This window comes from Melospiza melodia, chromosome 13, assembly GCF_035770615.1.
Source record: "Melospiza melodia melodia isolate bMelMel2 chromosome 13, bMelMel2.pri, whole genome shotgun sequence".
Lineage (NCBI taxonomy): Eukaryota > Metazoa > Chordata > Aves > Passeriformes > Passerellidae > Melospiza > Melospiza melodia.
Window position 1 is genome coordinate 2,783,593 of NC_086206.1, and position 19,141 is coordinate 2,802,733.

The 19,141-nt window shown below is 42.2% G+C and overlaps 1 protein-coding gene and 1 pseudogene across 1 annotated transcript; both read right to left on the bottom strand.

The window, feature by feature from the left end:
- Positions 1–7,841: 7,841 nt before the first annotated feature.
- Positions 7,842–8,330, bottom strand: LOC134424487 (spliceosome-associated protein CWC15 homolog; the record flags this gene model as incomplete). Its single annotated transcript, XM_063168304.1, is given in 3 exon segments — positions 7,842–8,031; positions 8,033–8,178; positions 8,181–8,330. Coding segments are annotated over 3 exon segments (486 nt in total), but the record flags the coding sequence as incomplete, so codon positions are not given.
- LOC134424488 (pre-mRNA-splicing factor SLU7-like) lies at positions 8,331–12,611 on the bottom strand (annotated as a pseudogene).
- Positions 12,612–19,141: the final 6,530 nt, after the last annotated feature.

Genomic DNA, 19,141 nt, shown 5'->3' on the forward strand with positions numbered 1-19,141 from the left:
AAACAAATCCCCATAACACATTCCACATGTGCACAACACCAGGTGTTGAGACAAGAATTGTTTCTCATCCTTTGCTCTGCTCTTCTCAGAGCCCTTCCCAGAACAATGCCTGTGCAAGTTGTGTTTCTGTGACCAGAGAGTGCTGCCACAACACTGAGCCAAGCACCTTGGCAGGGCTGTGTGTGACCCCCCTGCTGCCACAGAGCCCCTCCTGAGGGCAGGGGAAGCACTCACAGCTTCCAGGAGAGGGGATCTGGCAGAACATCACATGGTGACCAAACTGACTATGCCAAGCTAGTCACCTTTGGTATTTTGGGCAGTGGAAGCACTCACAGCTTCCACGGGAGGGGAGATGGCAGAACATCACATGGTGACCAAAGTGACTATGCCAAGCTGGTCACCTTTGGTATTTTGGGCAGTGGGAGCACTCACAGCTTCCAGGAGAGGGGATCTGGCAGAACATCACATGGTGACCAAAGTGACTATGCCAAGCTACCTTTGGTGTTTTAGGAGGCAATTAGGCCCTATAAACACCATGTACTAACAAAGCCTGCTGGCAAGAGCAGAACTCAGGGCTTGTACCCTCACTGGGACACAGAATTCCTTCCCACCTCAGGTACATCACGCAGGCCAATTTTCGCTTTTTCACATCAAGTGGGATTCCCTTCTCAAAGCCCCTTCCTGTGCCACAGGAGCCACACAGACACACTACAAGGGTTAGTTAACACACACCAATGCATCCTGAATAAGGAATTTCTCTTACATTTACTCATTTTACAGATGAAATTTTTAGTACCACTCATCATTTTAAAGCAATTTCCAGGCACGAGAGAATTTTGCAAAAGATCTACAAAAACCTGTAAGTGACACACGCTCCCCTGCCCATATTTACAGCTCTGCATGGAATGTACAGGATTATTGCACTGCAATTAACAGAGAACCTGCAGCACAGCACAGGGGGGGAACCTGCACCTCACAGGTCCCTGTGGCCAAAGTGAGGGGTAACACTTAAAACAAGGCAGTCAAACACACATCTGGAAGTTAAAATTACTGTCTTAGGCATTTATAATTCATGGCACAGCCACTAAGAGAATTTACAGCAGAAAACACTGGTGGGAAATAAAGTGTTATTTTTATGAGATGCTGAACATATGAACAACACACCTCATGTGGCTCTGTATGGGATGGAAAAATATTTACTTTTAGTCAAGGGATCCAAGTTTCAGTGCCTTTTCACTCCTTTGATTCTGCCTCTAAGTTTATCTTAGCCATTTGTAGTATTCACATCAGAGCTTTGGTGCAGCTGCCCAAATCAGCCTTTTTCAAACCACAAAAAATAACCATCACTCACCTGTTTTTCTTGTATAACTAAGACTGTATTTTTTTAATTTCTACCCACCTCTGATGTTCTCAGTCACCAGGCTCAGAGGCCCTGTGTGACTTTCCTCCTCTGAGCACAGCACAACTACTTCATCCTGCAGGAATAAGTCTCTTAGTCAACTCAAAAATTTGTGTTGGCTACTGCTGTTCAGGTGCAAGGACAGTCTGCAAGGAGGCCACATGGCCACAGGCCTCTGGAATAAACACAAATATAGAAATATAGAACTCTACACAGCTCTGATCTGAACGGGGCTCCACCCTTAGGAGAGCACAGTTTCACATCATGATGTTTGGGCAAATGTTAAATCACAGCACAGCACATTGCAAGCACCAAATGAAGACCTGAAAGCTGAGTTATGGGGCCCTGGAGATGGGTGAGTCCCAGAAATGCTGTTGGAAGCTGAATTACAGAGATCCTGCTGTGTGGAGCTCGGCTGGGCAAGCAGCTCCAGCCCTTTCAAGAATGCTTTCCTGCAATAGGAACAGCCTGAGCTGCAATAGCAGGTTTGCAACACAGAGAACATTACACCAGCTGATCTTACTCCTTCCAATAAACTCATTTCTAAAGATTTTTTTTTCTGCCGATCTATATCACTTGCCCTCATCTCTAGAGAGAACAAATGCCTTTTTTCTGCCATTTTCAGTTAGCTGTGATTTTCAGATTCAGCTTGGAGGAGCTTCATTCAATATCAAATAAGTAATTTTTTCACATATTTCATTTATTTGAAGAAACTGAAGGTTTCCTACTGAATGCTGTGCATGGGATTGCACTGCACCTGGGAAACTCTTCCCTTGCTAAGTATCAAAAAGCTGCAAGACCTACCCTCCCAAGGAGTCTGAGAAAATGGAACTCCCACCAGATATTTCCACAGAAGCAGCCAAAGGAAGGAATAACTCAGAATGAGTGGGGGGCATCAAGAGAAACACATTTCCCAGCCATGACATCAGGCAGTGGTGTGAGAAACAATGCTCACTTTTAAAATTTCAAAGATTTATTAGACCTTAACAAAAATACAACAAAATGACTGAATAAGGAAAAATGACCGCGCTGAGAGCATGGAATAAACCACCACGTGCTCATCTGCAAAATGGATGTGATGCCTTGTGAAGGCTGACCTGGAATAGCTAAAGAACAGAGCTAAAGAATAAAGCAGGGATTTATTGAAGCCTCAATGGATCCACCTTGGGCAGCACAACCCAAAATGGCCATAAAAATGGACAACTGGTCACAGAGTCTCTCACTTTATAAGATTTGGTCCATTTGCATATTGGAGCTAATTGTCCAGTTACAGCTCCAGCCCATGCAGTCCCATCCTCCTTGTTTTTCTCTCTTCATTCCACATTGTTTGTGCTCTTGGGCCTGAGGTCTGGACTGGCTGTCCTTGGTGCCCAGCTGGAGCAGGAATTGTTTTGTCTCCCTGCTCTGTGCACAGAGCTCACCATCCCCTGATATGAAACTCAGACTAACACACTAAACCAGAACAGAATCTGAAAAATATAAAAGCTAAAACCTGAGGCATCAGATGCCCCACCTTTTATACCTCTAGCTCCTCCTAAAGTCTTGTCAGTGACTCCTTCCTTGCTGTCCAGGGATGCAGATCACTTTCCTACACCTTGATTTGAGGCCAACAAGCCAACCCTCCCCAAATGCCTCTGTGTGCCCAAGGCCACACCATGATAACCATGCAAGGGGGAGAACACATTGCAGTAACACAACTACACATCTACAAAACTTCTGTTAACATATCTGTAATGTTCACCCCTGAATTGTGAGAGCCAACCACCTCATTACTCATTGATAACAGTGGGGAGCCAAAAAAGAATGAGAGTCCTCTCTTCCGAGAGCACAGTTTGTGCTTGCCCAGCTTGGAGTTTGTTATCCTTATCCCACCTTCCCAAACTGGGAACTGCTCCCTCCACACAAATCCCCAGCACCTTTCTCTGCCCTTGCACCCTCACCTTTGCCAAACAAGAGCCCAAACCCCTTTTCTTGCACTCTACCCATCCCATTGAACATCATGAGTTTCCTATCTGAATTAATTAAATCTGCTTTGTTTTTCTACGCTCTACAGAAAGAGAAACTCCCTGCAGCTGAAAAATGGCAGCAGAGTCCCAGGGAATCCCTGCCCTCTTTGGCCACATCAGAGCCCCAGAGTCAGGGCCCCTGACCAGAGCCTCCAGCACAGACCTGAACTGCAGAGAGCAGAGCTTTTCTGTGTCCATCACCTTCAATGTTCCAATGGACTCACCTTCAAAGGCAAGGCATGACCCAAGGCAATTTGTATGCAAACCTTCTCATCAACTGTCCGCATTTATCCCCAGCCTCTTAATGCCATGTTTCAGTATTAAGACATTTTGTTTAATCCCATCTCTAGCTACAGCTGTTCTAGGATTCTGATTTTTCTCACAAGTAATCCTGTTTTTCACCTAACAGCCTAGAGCTCTATCAAAAAAAAAAAAAAAAAAAAAAAAAAAAAAAAAAAAAGGTGGATTATCAGCTCAACTAATTGCTTATTTTTTAATAAAGCATTTTAAAATATAAGTGATGATTGTGGGGCTATATATATACCTAAGGAGTAAGTAAGGTCAAATTCACTTGAATTTTTCTTGACTTAGCAAATACAGCAAAAATACATTATTCATATAGCAGCTTGTCTCGTGTCTTGATACACTTTTATTTTTTCATTAGCAATTAATTCCACTCAATGGCAGGAAGACAATTTTCATAAACTGATCACTTCAGTGAGGATTTCTCTGTGAATTAACGGGGCTTAGGAGTCTTTATGTAATAAAACTTGAAAAATTGATAGTCAAACACAAAGATGTACTTTTCATGTGCCTTGTGTAAGCTTCTAAAACCATGTGCAATCCCACATAACAATGCCTGGTTTCCCTCTCTCTGGTGCCCATTTCAAGGCCTCCCAAAAAGCACTGTGCAATTCCCAAATCCAAGTCCACATCCAGAGCCCCTTGAGGGTGGGTGGACTCTGTAAATAGATCTTTTCACAGCAGCACTAATCATTTTCCAGCAATAAATTCCCCTTCTTTTCTCCCAATCCCCATAGGGTTGTGTCTGCACCATTTAAATGCAGCTGAATTTTGGTCTCCAGTGAGGGTAAGATCTACACCCAGCCCCTCACATGGGGCAGCTAAAGGGAAAAGAAAGGAAGAACATGTACAGAAAGACATAAGTGGGTGGGACACGGTTTCATTATTCTGCCAGTTTGTTGCAGACAGGTAGAAGAATTATAAAAGAATGGTCTTATGAAATCAGGACTCACTCTGCTAAAATTGACAAAACTGACCTGGCATTTCTTCTAAGCATAGCTAACAAGCAATTTGCAAGTTCCCATGTGAAGCTATTTTGTGAGTGAGAAGTTCCTTTAACACAACAATCTGTTCTGAGGGTGAAAAACAAATGCACCTGTGTAAACAATAAGATTTGTCCCATGAGAATCCACAAAGCAAAAATGTTAACATATCTAGAGAGAGAAAATTTGATAGATATATACAACAGCCTTAACTGGCCAATGAACTGAGTTTCACTGTATTGCTGACCAGTTAGGTTTAGCACAGTCCCTTCTGATATTTCCTACAAATATGAGCTTTTTGAATAAAGAATTGGTTTTCTGCATGTAGAAAATGGAGTCTCAGCTGATTTATTCCAACACATGGTGACCTTGAAGACGTGATCAATGTGAGAAAAACAGCCTGTCGTAAAAGAAGAAGGTGAAACGAGCCAAGCTGACCACAGGACTGGGAAGTTAGATGGGACTTAGAGATGGAATATACAAAGTGGGAAAGGAAGATTGCGGCCAGCCATGAGCATGGCCAAGCACAGCCTGTGTCTGCAGAGAGAGCAGACACAGCACAGGAACACAACTACCACAGCATTGCAGGCTGCAGGAGCAGCATGAGCAGAGATCCAAGCAGTGAATTTACTAAGTATCAAAAGGCTACGGCTATGGTCAGCCACAGGATCAGCACAGAAAAGCAAAGACAAGAGGCAGCCTTGGAGCAGAACCCGGGCAGCGAGTGCACAAGGCCACAGACAGTGTGGGATGCACAAAATCAAACACAACTGCTGGGGAAAGAGCACACTTGGGGAGAACAAAACTGCAAATCACAGCATGCAAACACTGTCCTAAACCATGGAGCATAAGCAGCCAAAAGAGCCACAGAGGGTGAGGCAGCCTAGGAGCTGCCCAGGAGAGAGAGGCCTAGTGAGTCATGGGGACAAGAGCCTCAAGAACAGTAGTGAGTGAACAATCAAGAAACAGAAAGTACATCTGCTAAGGTGTGGGGAAACAAGTCTGAGAATAGAACTGTGAGAAATGACTGATCACTTTTGAAAATTTTATTAAGCTCTAACAAAAACTATGAAAAAAGAACTAAATAAGGAAAAATTACAGTGCTGGGAGCCCCTGTGATTACCAGCCACATCCTCATCTTCAAGATGGATACTCTGCCTTTTATACTTCTAGCTCCTCTTAAAGTCTTGTCAGTTGACTCCTGCCTTGGCATCCAATGGTGGAGATCACTTCCTTTCATCTTGGTAGGAGGCCAGGTGTTACTACAGTACCAGGCCAACCCTCCCAAATGCCCTGAGTACCAAGGCCATCCTGTGATAACAATGCAGGGGGGAGGACATATTACAATAACATAACTATACATGTACAAAACTTCTCTTAACATACACCTAATGTTCACCCCTTAAATGTGAGGGCCAACCATCTCATTACTCATCTATAACAGAACCATGATGTGGAAATGGCACATGGGAGCAGCAACTGTGCAGAAATGTCAGACATCTTTTCATAAAAATCCTTTCCTTAGGATTTTTCCTCCTGAGAAGCTGAGAGGCCTCAGGAACAAAATGTAAACAATGACTATCTGCTGCTGTGGAATGCAACAGGTGCATCTGTGATTGGGCTCATGTGGTTGTTTCTAATTAATGGCCAATCACAGTCAGCTGGCTTGGACTCTCTGCCCCGAGTTACAAGCCTTTGTTATCATTCTTTCTTTTTCTATTCTTAGCTAGCCTTCTGATGAAATAATTTCTTCTATTCTTTTAGTATAGTTCTAATATAATATATATCATAAAATAATAAATCAAGCCTTCTGAAACATGGAGTCAGATCCTCGTCTTTTCCTCAACCTAAGACCCCTGTGAACATGGTCACACAGAAACATGCATGTCACTGAATGAAAGCCAAACTGTCAGTTAAAAGAGGCAAAATATGTTGGGAAAAGGAGAGAGAAGGTACCATAATTATGTGCTGATACTTTTATTACTGTGTTGTGTGGTCCAGGGGCTGGTTCCTGATTTGGCTAATGTATTTAGCAGAGCCCGAGCCTACACTGGTCCCAGGACAGTGGCTGTGTGTGTGTCCCTGCGTGCGGATGCTCTCGAGAGCATGGGCCCTGTGTCAGTCATTCTCCCTGCTGTCCCAGGGCCAGACACACTGGTAGGTGCAGTGGGATTCAAACTTCATGGAGAAACAAAGAACCAGGAGCCTGGAACCAGAACTGGTTGTGTGCTCTTGCAAAATTACCTCTGGTGCGATTAAGTTACCCCCACAGATGGGAGGGACAGGCGGCACAGGGCCGGCCAGCTGCTGCTGTCTGGGCACCTGGGGTGACTGTGGGGGCAGCGTGGCAGCCATCTGAGCAGGTCTCGTCCTCCAGCAGAACTGTGAACGGCAGCACCAGCAGATGCCAGACAGGATTTTTGTAGCAAAGCTCCTTTCCAGACCCAGAGGCTCCCCTGGGGCTGGGCCCCTCAGTCAGCACTCCCCTATGGAACTCACACACTCCAAAGCAAAAGAGAAGAGCCACGAGCACTTTGTGCCTTTCCAGCGTTCTCTACATTTGTATTTTGGTATTTTTCCCTTTATGGTGTGCAGTTTTTAGGGTTTGTTTTTATTGCCTTTTCCCCTCCTCTTTTTCAACTGCAAGTGTTTTAGGGGGTAGCAGAGGTGCTGCAGTGCAGGACAGAGGTATGGAGTTTTCCCTTCCCTCTCTGGCAGCAGCAGTAGCACAGGGTGGCTCAGCCCCCTTCCCCCTCTTTGGGGCAGCACCTGCCCATCACTTGGGACTGGCTGATGTGTATTTAACTGCTGTTCATCTGACACACCTGTTGCAGCTATGGGGTGGTGCAGCAGGCCTCTCCCCACCCTGCCCCAGCACGTGGCTTGGCTGCTGCAGCTCTGCTCCTTTTTTTTTTTTTTTTGTATTTTTTTTCTTAAGACACAAACTGGTTTAATTAAAACTGTAAAGGAAAACAATATTCAGGAATAAAAACTCCAGATACATAGCACTTATTAATTATGAAGCTGTTGCTGATCTTGAAAAAGCATTTGAGAATCCATGACCAAATATTCAGCCTTAAATTTTGAAGGAAAGGGAGGGAACGGCCATGACCTACCAAGTCCTTGCACACTATGGCACATAAAACTGTACTACTTGATATACTTTTCCATGACCTTTTTGTGAAACACTGATCTCAGAGTATCATTGACGAATCTTTTGTCCTTTTTTGTCTTATCTATCCCCTTGGCACAGTTCTTGAAGACAACATCATCATCTTCTCTCCTCCTTTTAACTTTGAAGTTTGCCTGAGGCTGTGCTGGCCCAGTAAGGTTCAGCAGTGTTACCAGTCAGGATGTTCTCCATCCAAATTCTTTCTTCTTTGGCCTTTTGTGCTTGTTCCTTTTGAGCATGTTCTTCAGCTTGTTCTTTCTTGATTTTTTCCAGCTCAGCCAGAAGAGCTGCAGTATCATCATTCTCATATTCATAATTTTTATAATTTCATCATCTTCATCAGTAAGAGGATCATCTGCATCAAGATTTGCTGCAGGAATTTGGTCTAGCTGAGGCTTCTTAGACACAGAAGATGATGTTGTATGTTCTCTGGTTGGTTTGTTTCTGTTCTTTTCTCTTGCAGCAACTCATTCTCTCTCCTCTTCTGCTGGCTCCCTGGCTTCATATTGGCTGTTGTATGGTCTCTTCCTCTCATCTAACTGCATGATTTCTTTGATGCGGAGAAATCAAGCCTCTTCGGCATTTAGAGCCTTTTCTAGTTTTTCTTGCTTCTTTTTCTCTTCACCCTCACTGTTGGAATTTGAGCTCTTCTTGTGCTTCTTTTCTTTTTTTTCTGTTTCTCTTGGTGGATCTCCATTGGTGCTTTGGGTTTTGTCATGTGTTCCTCCTCCTCAGGCTGCTCTTCCATTAAACTTGGCTCTGTATTAGCAAATAGCAATTTCTTTCCCAGCTTCTCCTGTACAGTAGGAGCATTTGACAAAGGAGTGACAGCACTTATAACCCCACTTGCCTTCTTTCTGGTATAAACCCCAAATGCATATGTGGTTGATGATCTTCACATTCTCTTCATACTTAGAACAAGCAATAGCTTTCTGCTGTCCTTTGATGACTGTTCCATGCCTAGAATACTCCACATAATCTTCTGTTTGAGCTAGCAGCAGTTCATCTAGGAGGGGCATCCAAATGTTCTTGTCCTCCATACTTCTCTAGGATGCTTTCTTTCAGCTGAGCCTTGAAATCTTCTTTTTTCACTTTGAAAGATTTATAAAGAAACTCTAATTTTGTAGGGTCTGCCTGAAGATGAAATTCAGAGCCTTTGTCTTAACCTCCCAGGCAAAGAGCTAAGTCAGTGCCATGGAAATGGTGTCACCTGTGTAGCAAACAAAGTTGTCACCTGCATAACCAGCTTCATCTGGATTCTTGCCTGTGTTGGCATAAGAGTTCTCCCTCATTGCTCTGGTTTTGGGATCATAATAAGCAGAGTTTGGATCCAGATTCCTCAAATATTTAGCAATATCTTCCAAAATACGTAAATTTCAGACTGTGATGCATCTTTTAGAGTCAAAGTTCTGCCCAGGCATATCAATGTCATCTGTGTTTTTGTCTTCATCTTCACCATTATGATCTCTTTCTGTCTGTGAATTTGATTCCTCTTCTCCCCACTGGTGGAGTTCACTTGTTCCAGCTTCCCTGATGCCAACTCCTCCTGAATCTTCTGTGCTTTCAGTGTACATTTGGCCAAATCAACCTTGGAATATTCCTCAACAATTTTCATGTGCTTCTCTGGGTCATAACCATTCCACCAGTCTCGCTTCCCATCATAATCAAACATCAGCTGAGGCTGCACTGCATGTGTTCATTTTGTTCATCAAAATATTCATGTATTTTTGCTCCAACTTTCCTGGGTCTCTCCATGCAGCCTTTCTTTTTTGTGTGTCAGTGCCCTGCAGTTCTCACAGGCTGCTTTGCCATACCTCATGGCCACAGGGTGCTCCTGAACTCCTCATTTATACAATATCCAGAGGAGCTATACTGCTCCTGCTTCTGTGGCTGAGGTCTCTGAAGCTTTATTGTGGGTCCCTTAGAAGGATCTATGTACCATGGTACTGAGGAGATGTACCGAGGAATGTGAGGGTTGATATATTTTCCTTCTTCATCCACTTCAGCAGGTGCATTCCCTAGTTTTCTCTGCTCTTCTAATTCTTTTTCCTGCAATTTTCCCTCATCATCTTCTTTGGTTCCTCCAGGCTCGCATCATTTCTCCCTCTGTCTTGGTTTGGAAAGACAGGAGTCTGCTAAGGAAGGCAGGAGCCTCCCCTGAAATGGAGAATGTAAACCCTCCCCACCCCTCCCAATTGCTATAAATTTTAAATTAAGGGGCTCTCAAGCAAAAAATATGGGAGCAGGAAATGACAGTTCTTTATTAAAGAAGAAAATAAAGGGATAAAATAAACAATACAGTACACTAGAACAGCACTGACAGAGTCAGAACCCAACCTGATACCCTGTGGGTCAGGATGTTGGTAGCAACCCAACTGGAAATGTGGCTGCAGCCCTCCTGCAGTGTCAGGGGTGGTTCTGCTGGAGCAGGGATCCTGTAGAGAAGGATGTATTCTTCCTCTGAAGATCCAGTGGAAGAAGAGGCAGCTGCTGTTCCTCTGGGAAATCCAGTGGAGAAGCTGTGCTGGTGTTCCAGAATCTCCAGATTATATCTGGGTAGCAATGCTTGGCTCCTCCCTCTGGGCTCACATCTCCCAATGAGATGCTGTAGTTCTTATCAGTCATGCACTGACATTCAATAGCTGTTATCAGCAGGTGTCCCCTCCTGAGGGAGGAGTGATTGTGGAAGAGATAAAGCAAACTGCCCACTTAACAAAAAACAGCTGCCATACAGATGGTAATAGAATACATCTTGCCTTGCAATCTGGAATACTCTCCTGCAGTGGGGGTGTTCACCACCACACCTGAGCCATTTTGGGTTTTTCCTGCCAAACCACAGCACCACTCCCCATGCTCCTGCGGCTCTCCTCTTCTCCCAAGATTATTTGCAGCAATTAATTTTAAGTTCTTAACTAAGTCCTATAACCTCAAACTTTATCTGCAGGAGTTCTTTAAAGTTTAGAAATCATTAGCTCACAAAAAAAATTTTGTACTGCTAAAGCAGATAAAGTCAGGGTAGGACCAAACACCCTCTTGGTCAGGGTGGTGGCACAGCTCCATTCCATGATGGCTCAGCCCTCTTGCAGTGCCAGCTGTGGCTCTGTTGGAGCAGGGATCCTGGAGAAGGGTGTAGTCTTCCTCTGAAGATCCAGTGGAAGCCTAGAAAGGTCTGGTCTTCTGCTGGGAAATCGAGTGGGAAAAGGCCGAATGTGGTGTTCCACATCTCAGATTATATCTGGGTAGGAATGCTTGGCTCCTCCCCCTGGGTGGAGTGACACTGCAGTGACACTCAATGGCCCATTAACAGAAGATATCTCCTGGAGGGAGGATGGTCAAGGGAGAGATAAAGAAAACTGCCCCACCTGGTTTTAACAGCTCAAACATTTCCAGGCCCATTAACAGGAGCTATCCCCCTGGAGTTATAAGGGATGGGTCATGGAAGAGATAAAGAACATTCCTCACCTGGTTTTAACAGATGGTGATAGAACACATACTTCTGGTTACATCCTTCATTGCAATCTAAGACAGTAAAATATTACTTTTCAACATTGTAAGATACGTAGTTGTTTTCTTTTAAAGGATGTGATGACTCCAACTAAAACAGCTGTGATGAAACATGACAAACACCTGTTTGTGGATAAAGAAGATACAGTCTTGATATTGTCAAAGACTCTATTGCTCCTTACAATCTCTGCTGTTTTATCTTCCATAGATGACACAGAAGAGTCAGTTATGATTCTACATTATGGCTGTTAATGATTGTAAGCTTTTCCTTTGTTTAATTTTGCTGTCACAGGTACATGACTGTTTACAAAGGTGCTGTCTCAGCTCCCTAAGATGGTTACTGCTGATATATTGATGAGAATTTACTGATTTTATAATAGGCATTATTCATAATATGCTATTACTGTATTTATAACCAGCTTCTTATATGCTTTAACATCTTTGTGTAATTATCTAAAAGACACGTGTTGTTTCAGGATGTTTCATTTTTGTTCTCTAGCTGCTTATGCATCTCTTATATCAAGTTAGCTATCTGGCTTGTCCCTGCACTGGCTCTATGGTTTGACCCAATGCTGTCTCATAATTTTAAGTATTTTTCAGAGTTCCAAGAAAAGATACCTGAGCTTTGTTAAAAGCCTCCTCCAAACTGCAAGTCTTGTAGTTTGTCCCAGTTATTATTACAGAAGCACTCCAGCAGTTTGCTGTGTTTGAAGCATCTCTATCCTGAAGGAAACTTCAGAGTTATACAAGTACTAGATGGTTTGATGAGTCTTTAACCCCAAGGCCTTTACTCATAGCTGCTACTATTAAGAGCCTTGTTTTAAAATGTGTTTAGGGAATTCCCTCCCAGATGGATCTTGGGCAGTGGCCAGGCCTTGGCTCAACCTGGATGGGGAATTTGCCAACAAACCCAGATGTTTTCTGCATCAAAACTAGATTCAGGTCACTTTGACTTGGCAATTTGACCCTTTATATATGACAGCAGAAGCTATTTTTAGAGTGAGCTTGGGAATTACTATCTGGAAATAATTATCCAAGCCCTCGCTAAATTGAGGTTTGTCAGCTGTTCACAGACTCTGGGATGATGGTACAGTATTTCAGAGATTCCAAATTACCTAATTTCATATGTATTATTAAATATGTGTATTATCTGAAATATTCTTAATTGTTGTACCTGACTGATTCCTGATTGCTGTCAGTTTCTTGTTCACTACATGTATTGTTTTGCCTTGATGTTTCTTCATGCTCATAACCAAAGACATGCATCTCATTTAAAAAAAAATAAAAGAAGGGGAATGTAGTGCCTTAAGAACATCCAAATAATATAATATGTGCATTAGAAACTTAGACAACAAATAATTTTGAATAATGCAATATTTGCATTAGAGATTTGGAATAAAGATCATCAAATCTAAATCCCAATTGAGTGTGCCACAGCAAAGCCTAGTTGATTCATTGACTTGAAGAGAGAGTGTGCTTGTGTTTTATCATCAGCAGGTTCAAAGAAGTCACCTGTTCATTCATCAGATACCAGTTGCCTCTGAAGAAATGAGGCCCAGTGCAAAGAGAAATAACCTAATCACCATGCAGCCCTCATGGCCAGAACAGGAACAGAAATGGGACTGCCAAGACATGGCTGTGTCTGCAAACTATAGAGGCAATCTGCCAACAAAAGCCTCATGGCATCCTCATGGTGCAGTGCTCCTTCAGTTATTCCCTGTTCCAGGACCCAGGAGGACATTCAGTGATGTCAAAGATCAACATTTCCAGCTAATGAACTTTCTCCTGAGTGTCAACTATTTAAAACAATGGTCATTTATTTCCATTTTCCTGAGAGACATTGGACATTATTCTTTACTTTTCTCATGCTGTGAAACCCTGTGTCAATACTTTGATAGAATTTGATACATTTTGTTAATTGTAATCGGTCTTTTATGAATCTTATCCCATGTCTAATTGATAACCAGTGATAACCTTAATGACATAATACCCTCATAAGAGTGAGCTGTTTTAACATCAGAACACATGAACCTTTTTTAAATTAACCAAACGGGTGAGATGTCATAGACCGGTAGAAGAATTATAAAAGAAAGGCCTTATGAATTCAGGCCTCACTCTGCAAAAATTGACAAAACTGGCCTGGCATTTCTTCTAGGTGCAGCTCACAAGCAATTTGCATGTTCCCATTTGAAGCTATTCTGCGAATGAGAAGTTCCTTTAGCACAACAATCTATTCTGAGGGTGAAAAACAAATGCACCTGTGTAAACAATGAGATTTGTTCCATGAGAACCCACAAAGGAAAAACGTTAACATATCTAGAGAGAGAAAATTTGATAGATATATACAACAGCCTTTACTGACCATGAACTGAGTTTCACCGTGTTGCTGACCAATAACACCAATTAGTTGTTAAACCTTCTGGTATTTCCTACAAATATGAGCTTTGTGAATAAAGAATTGTCTTTCTGCATGTAGAAAATGGGGCCTTGGCTGATTTATTCCAGCACCAGTTCACACTGTGAGATACAAAGTGATTTTGAAAGCAGTAGAAAAGCAGTGTAATAACAGTGTCCTCAGCGTGGCTCCCAGATCCATTCCTGGCAGCCCCACGGGCTCTGCACATTGATCACTGCAGCCAAAGCTGCACTTAGCTCCAGACAAACACCATCAGGAGGCAGGGTGGTAAATAATGCCTTTCCCCAGGGCTTTTGACTGAATGTGTGATCATTCCATGCATTTCATACCCTGAGAAGAAGCCACCCACACAGTAATCTCAGCTGCACTCTCCCTGCATCAGCCCCAGAGCACCAGCATCAGTCAGGGAATGAGGACCTTGGTGCCCCAGCAGCAGCACAGTTTGGGGCTCCCCATGCTGGGCAGCCCTGGTTTCCAGTCCCTGTGTTCATTTTCCAGGAGATCCACAAGCAGCAGCCATGGTCACTCTGCTGTGGCACTGCAAGCAATGTTAGCTAACGGGTTCAACATTAACAAGGCCATCTCACGGTTTTAAAGCGTGCTCCAACTCTCTTCATGCACCTCTTCTTCCTCAAGGACAGCCTCTCTACAAAGCCATAGAGAGTTTTTTAATTTTGACTTGAATATCAATGCCCAACACTGAATTTTTTTATAAATATTTGCCAAGCCAGGTGCATGTGTCAGCTGGCTTTGGCTTTCATGCTGCCAAAGAGCCACAGGCAGCATCAGAGGGGGGACATCACCTGTTCCTGGACAGCTCCAATGGAATATCCCCCAGTTCAATCTCACATTTCAGAGCAGAGGGTAGACATATCCATTTTAAAGTGTGATCACTGGAAACTGGCTGGGAAAACTGACATTGCACCCCCTGCATTCATGTTGTTAGTATTTGCTGTATTCATAAGAGAAACAAGGTATTTTCCTTGCCAGGACAGCAAATGCATCTGGAATTTATAAATCCACATGTTCTCTCTCCTTCTTAAAACTTGGGCATTTAAACCAAGTATTTCTGGTGGTAAAACATGCTACAATTGCTCAATAGATATTTACATTGTATTTCAAAATCTGACAATAGAGATCATGTAGAATCATTTTTGTATTTATAGATATAGATATAGATATAGATATAGATATAGGTATAGGTATAGATATAGATAGATATAGATATAGATATAGATATAGATATAGATATAGATATAGATATAGATATAGATATAGATATAGATATAGATATAGATATAGATATAGATATAGATATAGATATAGATATAGATATGAATAAATGTTTTCGGTTCTAAGATTTAATAGCTATATGGTTTTGATCTTGACCCTTACTCACTACTAAAAAAAAAAAAATGTGTTATCAAACCTTTGGCCACAGATATTACTTTGAAGATGGACCTGCAATGAATTTATGACATATAAAATACCCAAGTCTAGCATTGTTTAAATAACTTCTTCCGATCCAAACTGTTACTGGTGGTATCGGCAATCCAAGTGCCCCAGAATAAGCAAGACTTGACCTTTTTATTATATTCCAGCACCTGAAAATCACATGGGATTTTTTTCTTTGTTATTTTTTAAGGCTCTCAAGCTCATTCCCAGAGTCTCATGCAGTATCTGGAAGCAGAAAGCAGCACAGGTTGAGTGCTTTCCTCTGCAGTGATGGGCTGAGTAAAGGTGACTTTCAGAGATAGTAAAATGAGCTCTGAATGCTTTATTAGCACAAGCAGGGACTAGTGTGAGACAGTTTTAGATGAGCATGGAAGTCAGCTGCTCATACTATATTTTATTTAGTTTTGTTCCCTTTGCATGCTCATACTCTTAAGCAGATCTTCACCTGCTGGAAGAGATCCAGGTAAGGCATTGGAATCAAATTCATGTTACAGTGCAAAAACATGAGCAAATGTCACATTCCTGGTGACTTCTGAGCACATCAACACTGGACAACATCCTTGTTTCTCATGCTGGATGATCCAAAAGGAGCAAGGAGCAATACACTCATTACAGCTTTTTTCCCTTTTTTCCCTAAGACACTACATTGTTGTGTAGCAGACCTGAAAAACTGTTGGTGTGTGTATATATATATATATATATATATATATGTATGTATGTATGTATGTATATATATAATTTAGCTAAAAATTTCAAAAACAAAGAAATATTTTAACAAGTCATAACAGCAAGACTCAATTCTGAAGCTTCTTAGGGTATAGTGAATACTTTAGGATTTAACAGGTGCTCATTTGGGACACTTTGTAGACCTTGGGAGTGGTCTATTTGTTAGAGATCTGAAGCAAAGTAGCACCAGAGCTCATGGATGAGAATCTGCACATTGTGCTCATGCTATACTTTAATCCTTAATGACAGATAGTTAGTGATAAGAAGTTTTAACAACCAGAATAAAGGAGCCTCTAAAATATAATCTATTCCAAATAATAAAGTACAAAGCATACACAGGAATTAAAATGAAATTTTAAAACAAAGCAAAAGAGAACAAACAAACAAAAAACAATGAAAAAAAACCAAACCAAAACCCCTCCAAAACCAAATTTGGTCCCTTGTCAAGCTAATAATCAAACAATTTTTTAAAAAAACATTAAAAATCTCGTTGCCCTTTACTTTCCTCATCCCCTGTTTGACATTCAGCACATTTTCAGTTAAGCTTGGACCAAATCTGTGTCAGTAAGAAGGGCAAGCTCCTCTGTCCACCTTGTGCTGTAAAATAATGAAAGCAAGAGTGGCAGAGACACATCTCCAGTGCTTGTGTTTGTACCATTCAATTGTTTCTATTTGGTTTCTGATAAAAGTCGATTGTCCTTTTAAGTACTAAGGAACAAAAGAAGTGGCTGTCCTAATAAAAATCACCAGCTCAGGGAGCCTGTGCCTTCCTTCCCCTTCAATTCCTTTCTCTTTTCCCAGCTACTCCATCATCATTTCCCTCTGCAGACAGCTGGACTGGCTCTGGCTCAGTTCTACCTTAGAGAGCTCAATTCACAACTGCTCCTTTATAATCTTACCAGCAATTTTGGGAACGCCGTGTTCTGTCCCAAGCCTACACAAAGGCTGACCAGAGACTGTTGCAGTCTGAGGGCTGCAGCACCCCAGCCCCTCTGGGTTGATTTTGGTGTCTCTTTATCAGTTTGTGCCACCCTGTTTGCTCTTCCCACTGCACTAAACACCTGCCCAAGTTTTACCCCAAACCCCTGCAGAACCTTTTTGGGTTGCAAACCTCTGGATCTGCTCCTTCTCCTTTGCTTTGCTCTGTTCCTTCTGTCCCCGAGCCTGCCTGGCATTTCTCTGCAAAGGAACTGCACATGGCACCTGACTGCCCAGGTTTGCACCTCTCCACATCATTTATCACACTGCTCCTCTCTCCTGGCACATGAACTCCTCTGCTCTTCAGGTTTTACACTAATTGCCAGACCGCTTATCCTACTGCACATTTATTCCCACAGGGCAAAACTGTTAAACAAAAGAATAGGTTATACCCTTACTTTAACAATTATTAAATAGTTTATAAATACATGTCTCATTTCAGGAGTGGTGCCAGTCTGTCAGGAAACCTGGAGGCTGCTGATTTTATTTTTTTTTTTTTTTCATGTTTCATATAAAATTTATCTGTATTTGCATCATTCCCTGTGCAAGTTCTTTTCTGTCACTGGTTTCTGCATCTCATGGCAGTTCCTCCAGGGCAGGAGCCTCCCAGGGCCTCATTCTACCCTCCCTTTTGCCAGCCCAATGCCATTTAAACCAAGCTGGGATTGCACAAGGGTTTCATGAGCCCTAGGGTTCCTCCCCAAGCATTTTGATCTCCAGTCTGCTTCTCTTCCTTACTACCATGTAAAAGTTCACAGCTCCAGGGAGGAACTTTGCACCTCTGCTTATATGTAAATCTTTTACCACCTCCAGAGGCTCTGCAGATTCACAAACACTTCATAAATAAAGTAGCAATAAAGTGGAGGGGTACTGACTCGTGCATTCACTGGTAAAACACAAACCATGAATTATGGGGTTTGTACTTCAAGGTGAACGAAGTATTTCTTGTTAGCACACAGCGGTGTCAGAGAGATAAAATCAATGTTGGGTCACAATTACATTTTGGGCTGCTGCCATGCTGCCTTCTCCTCGCTTGTGCTTTTGGTTTAGGTGAACAAAGGCATGGCTGGGTTCTGATTCTTGCCTGCACTAACAGCACTGCAGGGCTGTCTTCTCTGCCCTCTATCAAAAGCCTCTTTTAAAAACCATCCTGAGACTAAATGACAAATACTTCATTCCAGTGTAAAAAAATAAGAAATAAATCATAAAACTGCCAACCTCTACACTGACCAGCAATCTTTTAAATAGTCAATAAACTACTCTGCAGTGTGGAGCTTCCTATCATTTCCCTTTTCTTTGCTCCTTCTGACATCTGATGCACACACTGAGCTCTGCCAATACGGGACGGGGACTCTGCACCAAAAAAACAGATTTTAAGCCTGGTCCCCCCCAGGGCCATGGATACCCCACACCTTAGGAACAGGTGTATCCATGTTTCATGGGATACTGGTGGCTCTGATCAGCCAAATGTAGGATTTCCAGCACCAAGTGCAACACCCATGTCAAAGAGTGGACCTACAACATAACCATCCTGACATGCACATTTACTGTTATTGCTGGTGGTAGTGCTGCTACCTTATTTTAAATGCTGTGTATGACATAATTCAGTATTTCTTTCTATATATTTACGTATATTTAAAGTCCTGTATCTCCAGGGACACATATGTTACTATTTGTTAGTAATCCAGTGGCCATCCTTAATTCTCAAAGTGCCATTAGCCTTTATCACAAATCCATTCAAGGACCCATGGAAATAAACCCTGAGACTCCACATTCGCCATCAGGTGCTCTAAGGTCTTTGAAAGGTCAACACAAAATAAATTGCATAACTAGCTATAAATTTAATTAAGGAGTCAGAGAATGAGAGGGAAAAGAACACTGAGATGAAATTTTCCATTCTACATCCTTAAAACTGGCATCAGGAAGATTGAATACATTTAGGGAAAGTATTGTATCTTCAATAACAATCTTGGACCACATTATTTCTTACCATATATACAGATATTAAAAAAAATGTACAGCAGGCACTGACAGAATAACTCACCATCTTCCTCAAAAGTCTGCAAGCAGGTGAATAAATAAGAAACTAAATCTGGCCCCAGAGCCCAAGAGCATCTTTTGTTCCAGAGAATAGGACAGTTGGCAAGCTAAAAATCAGAAAAAACAGCCTCTGAGAATTTGGACATGACATAAAATTCC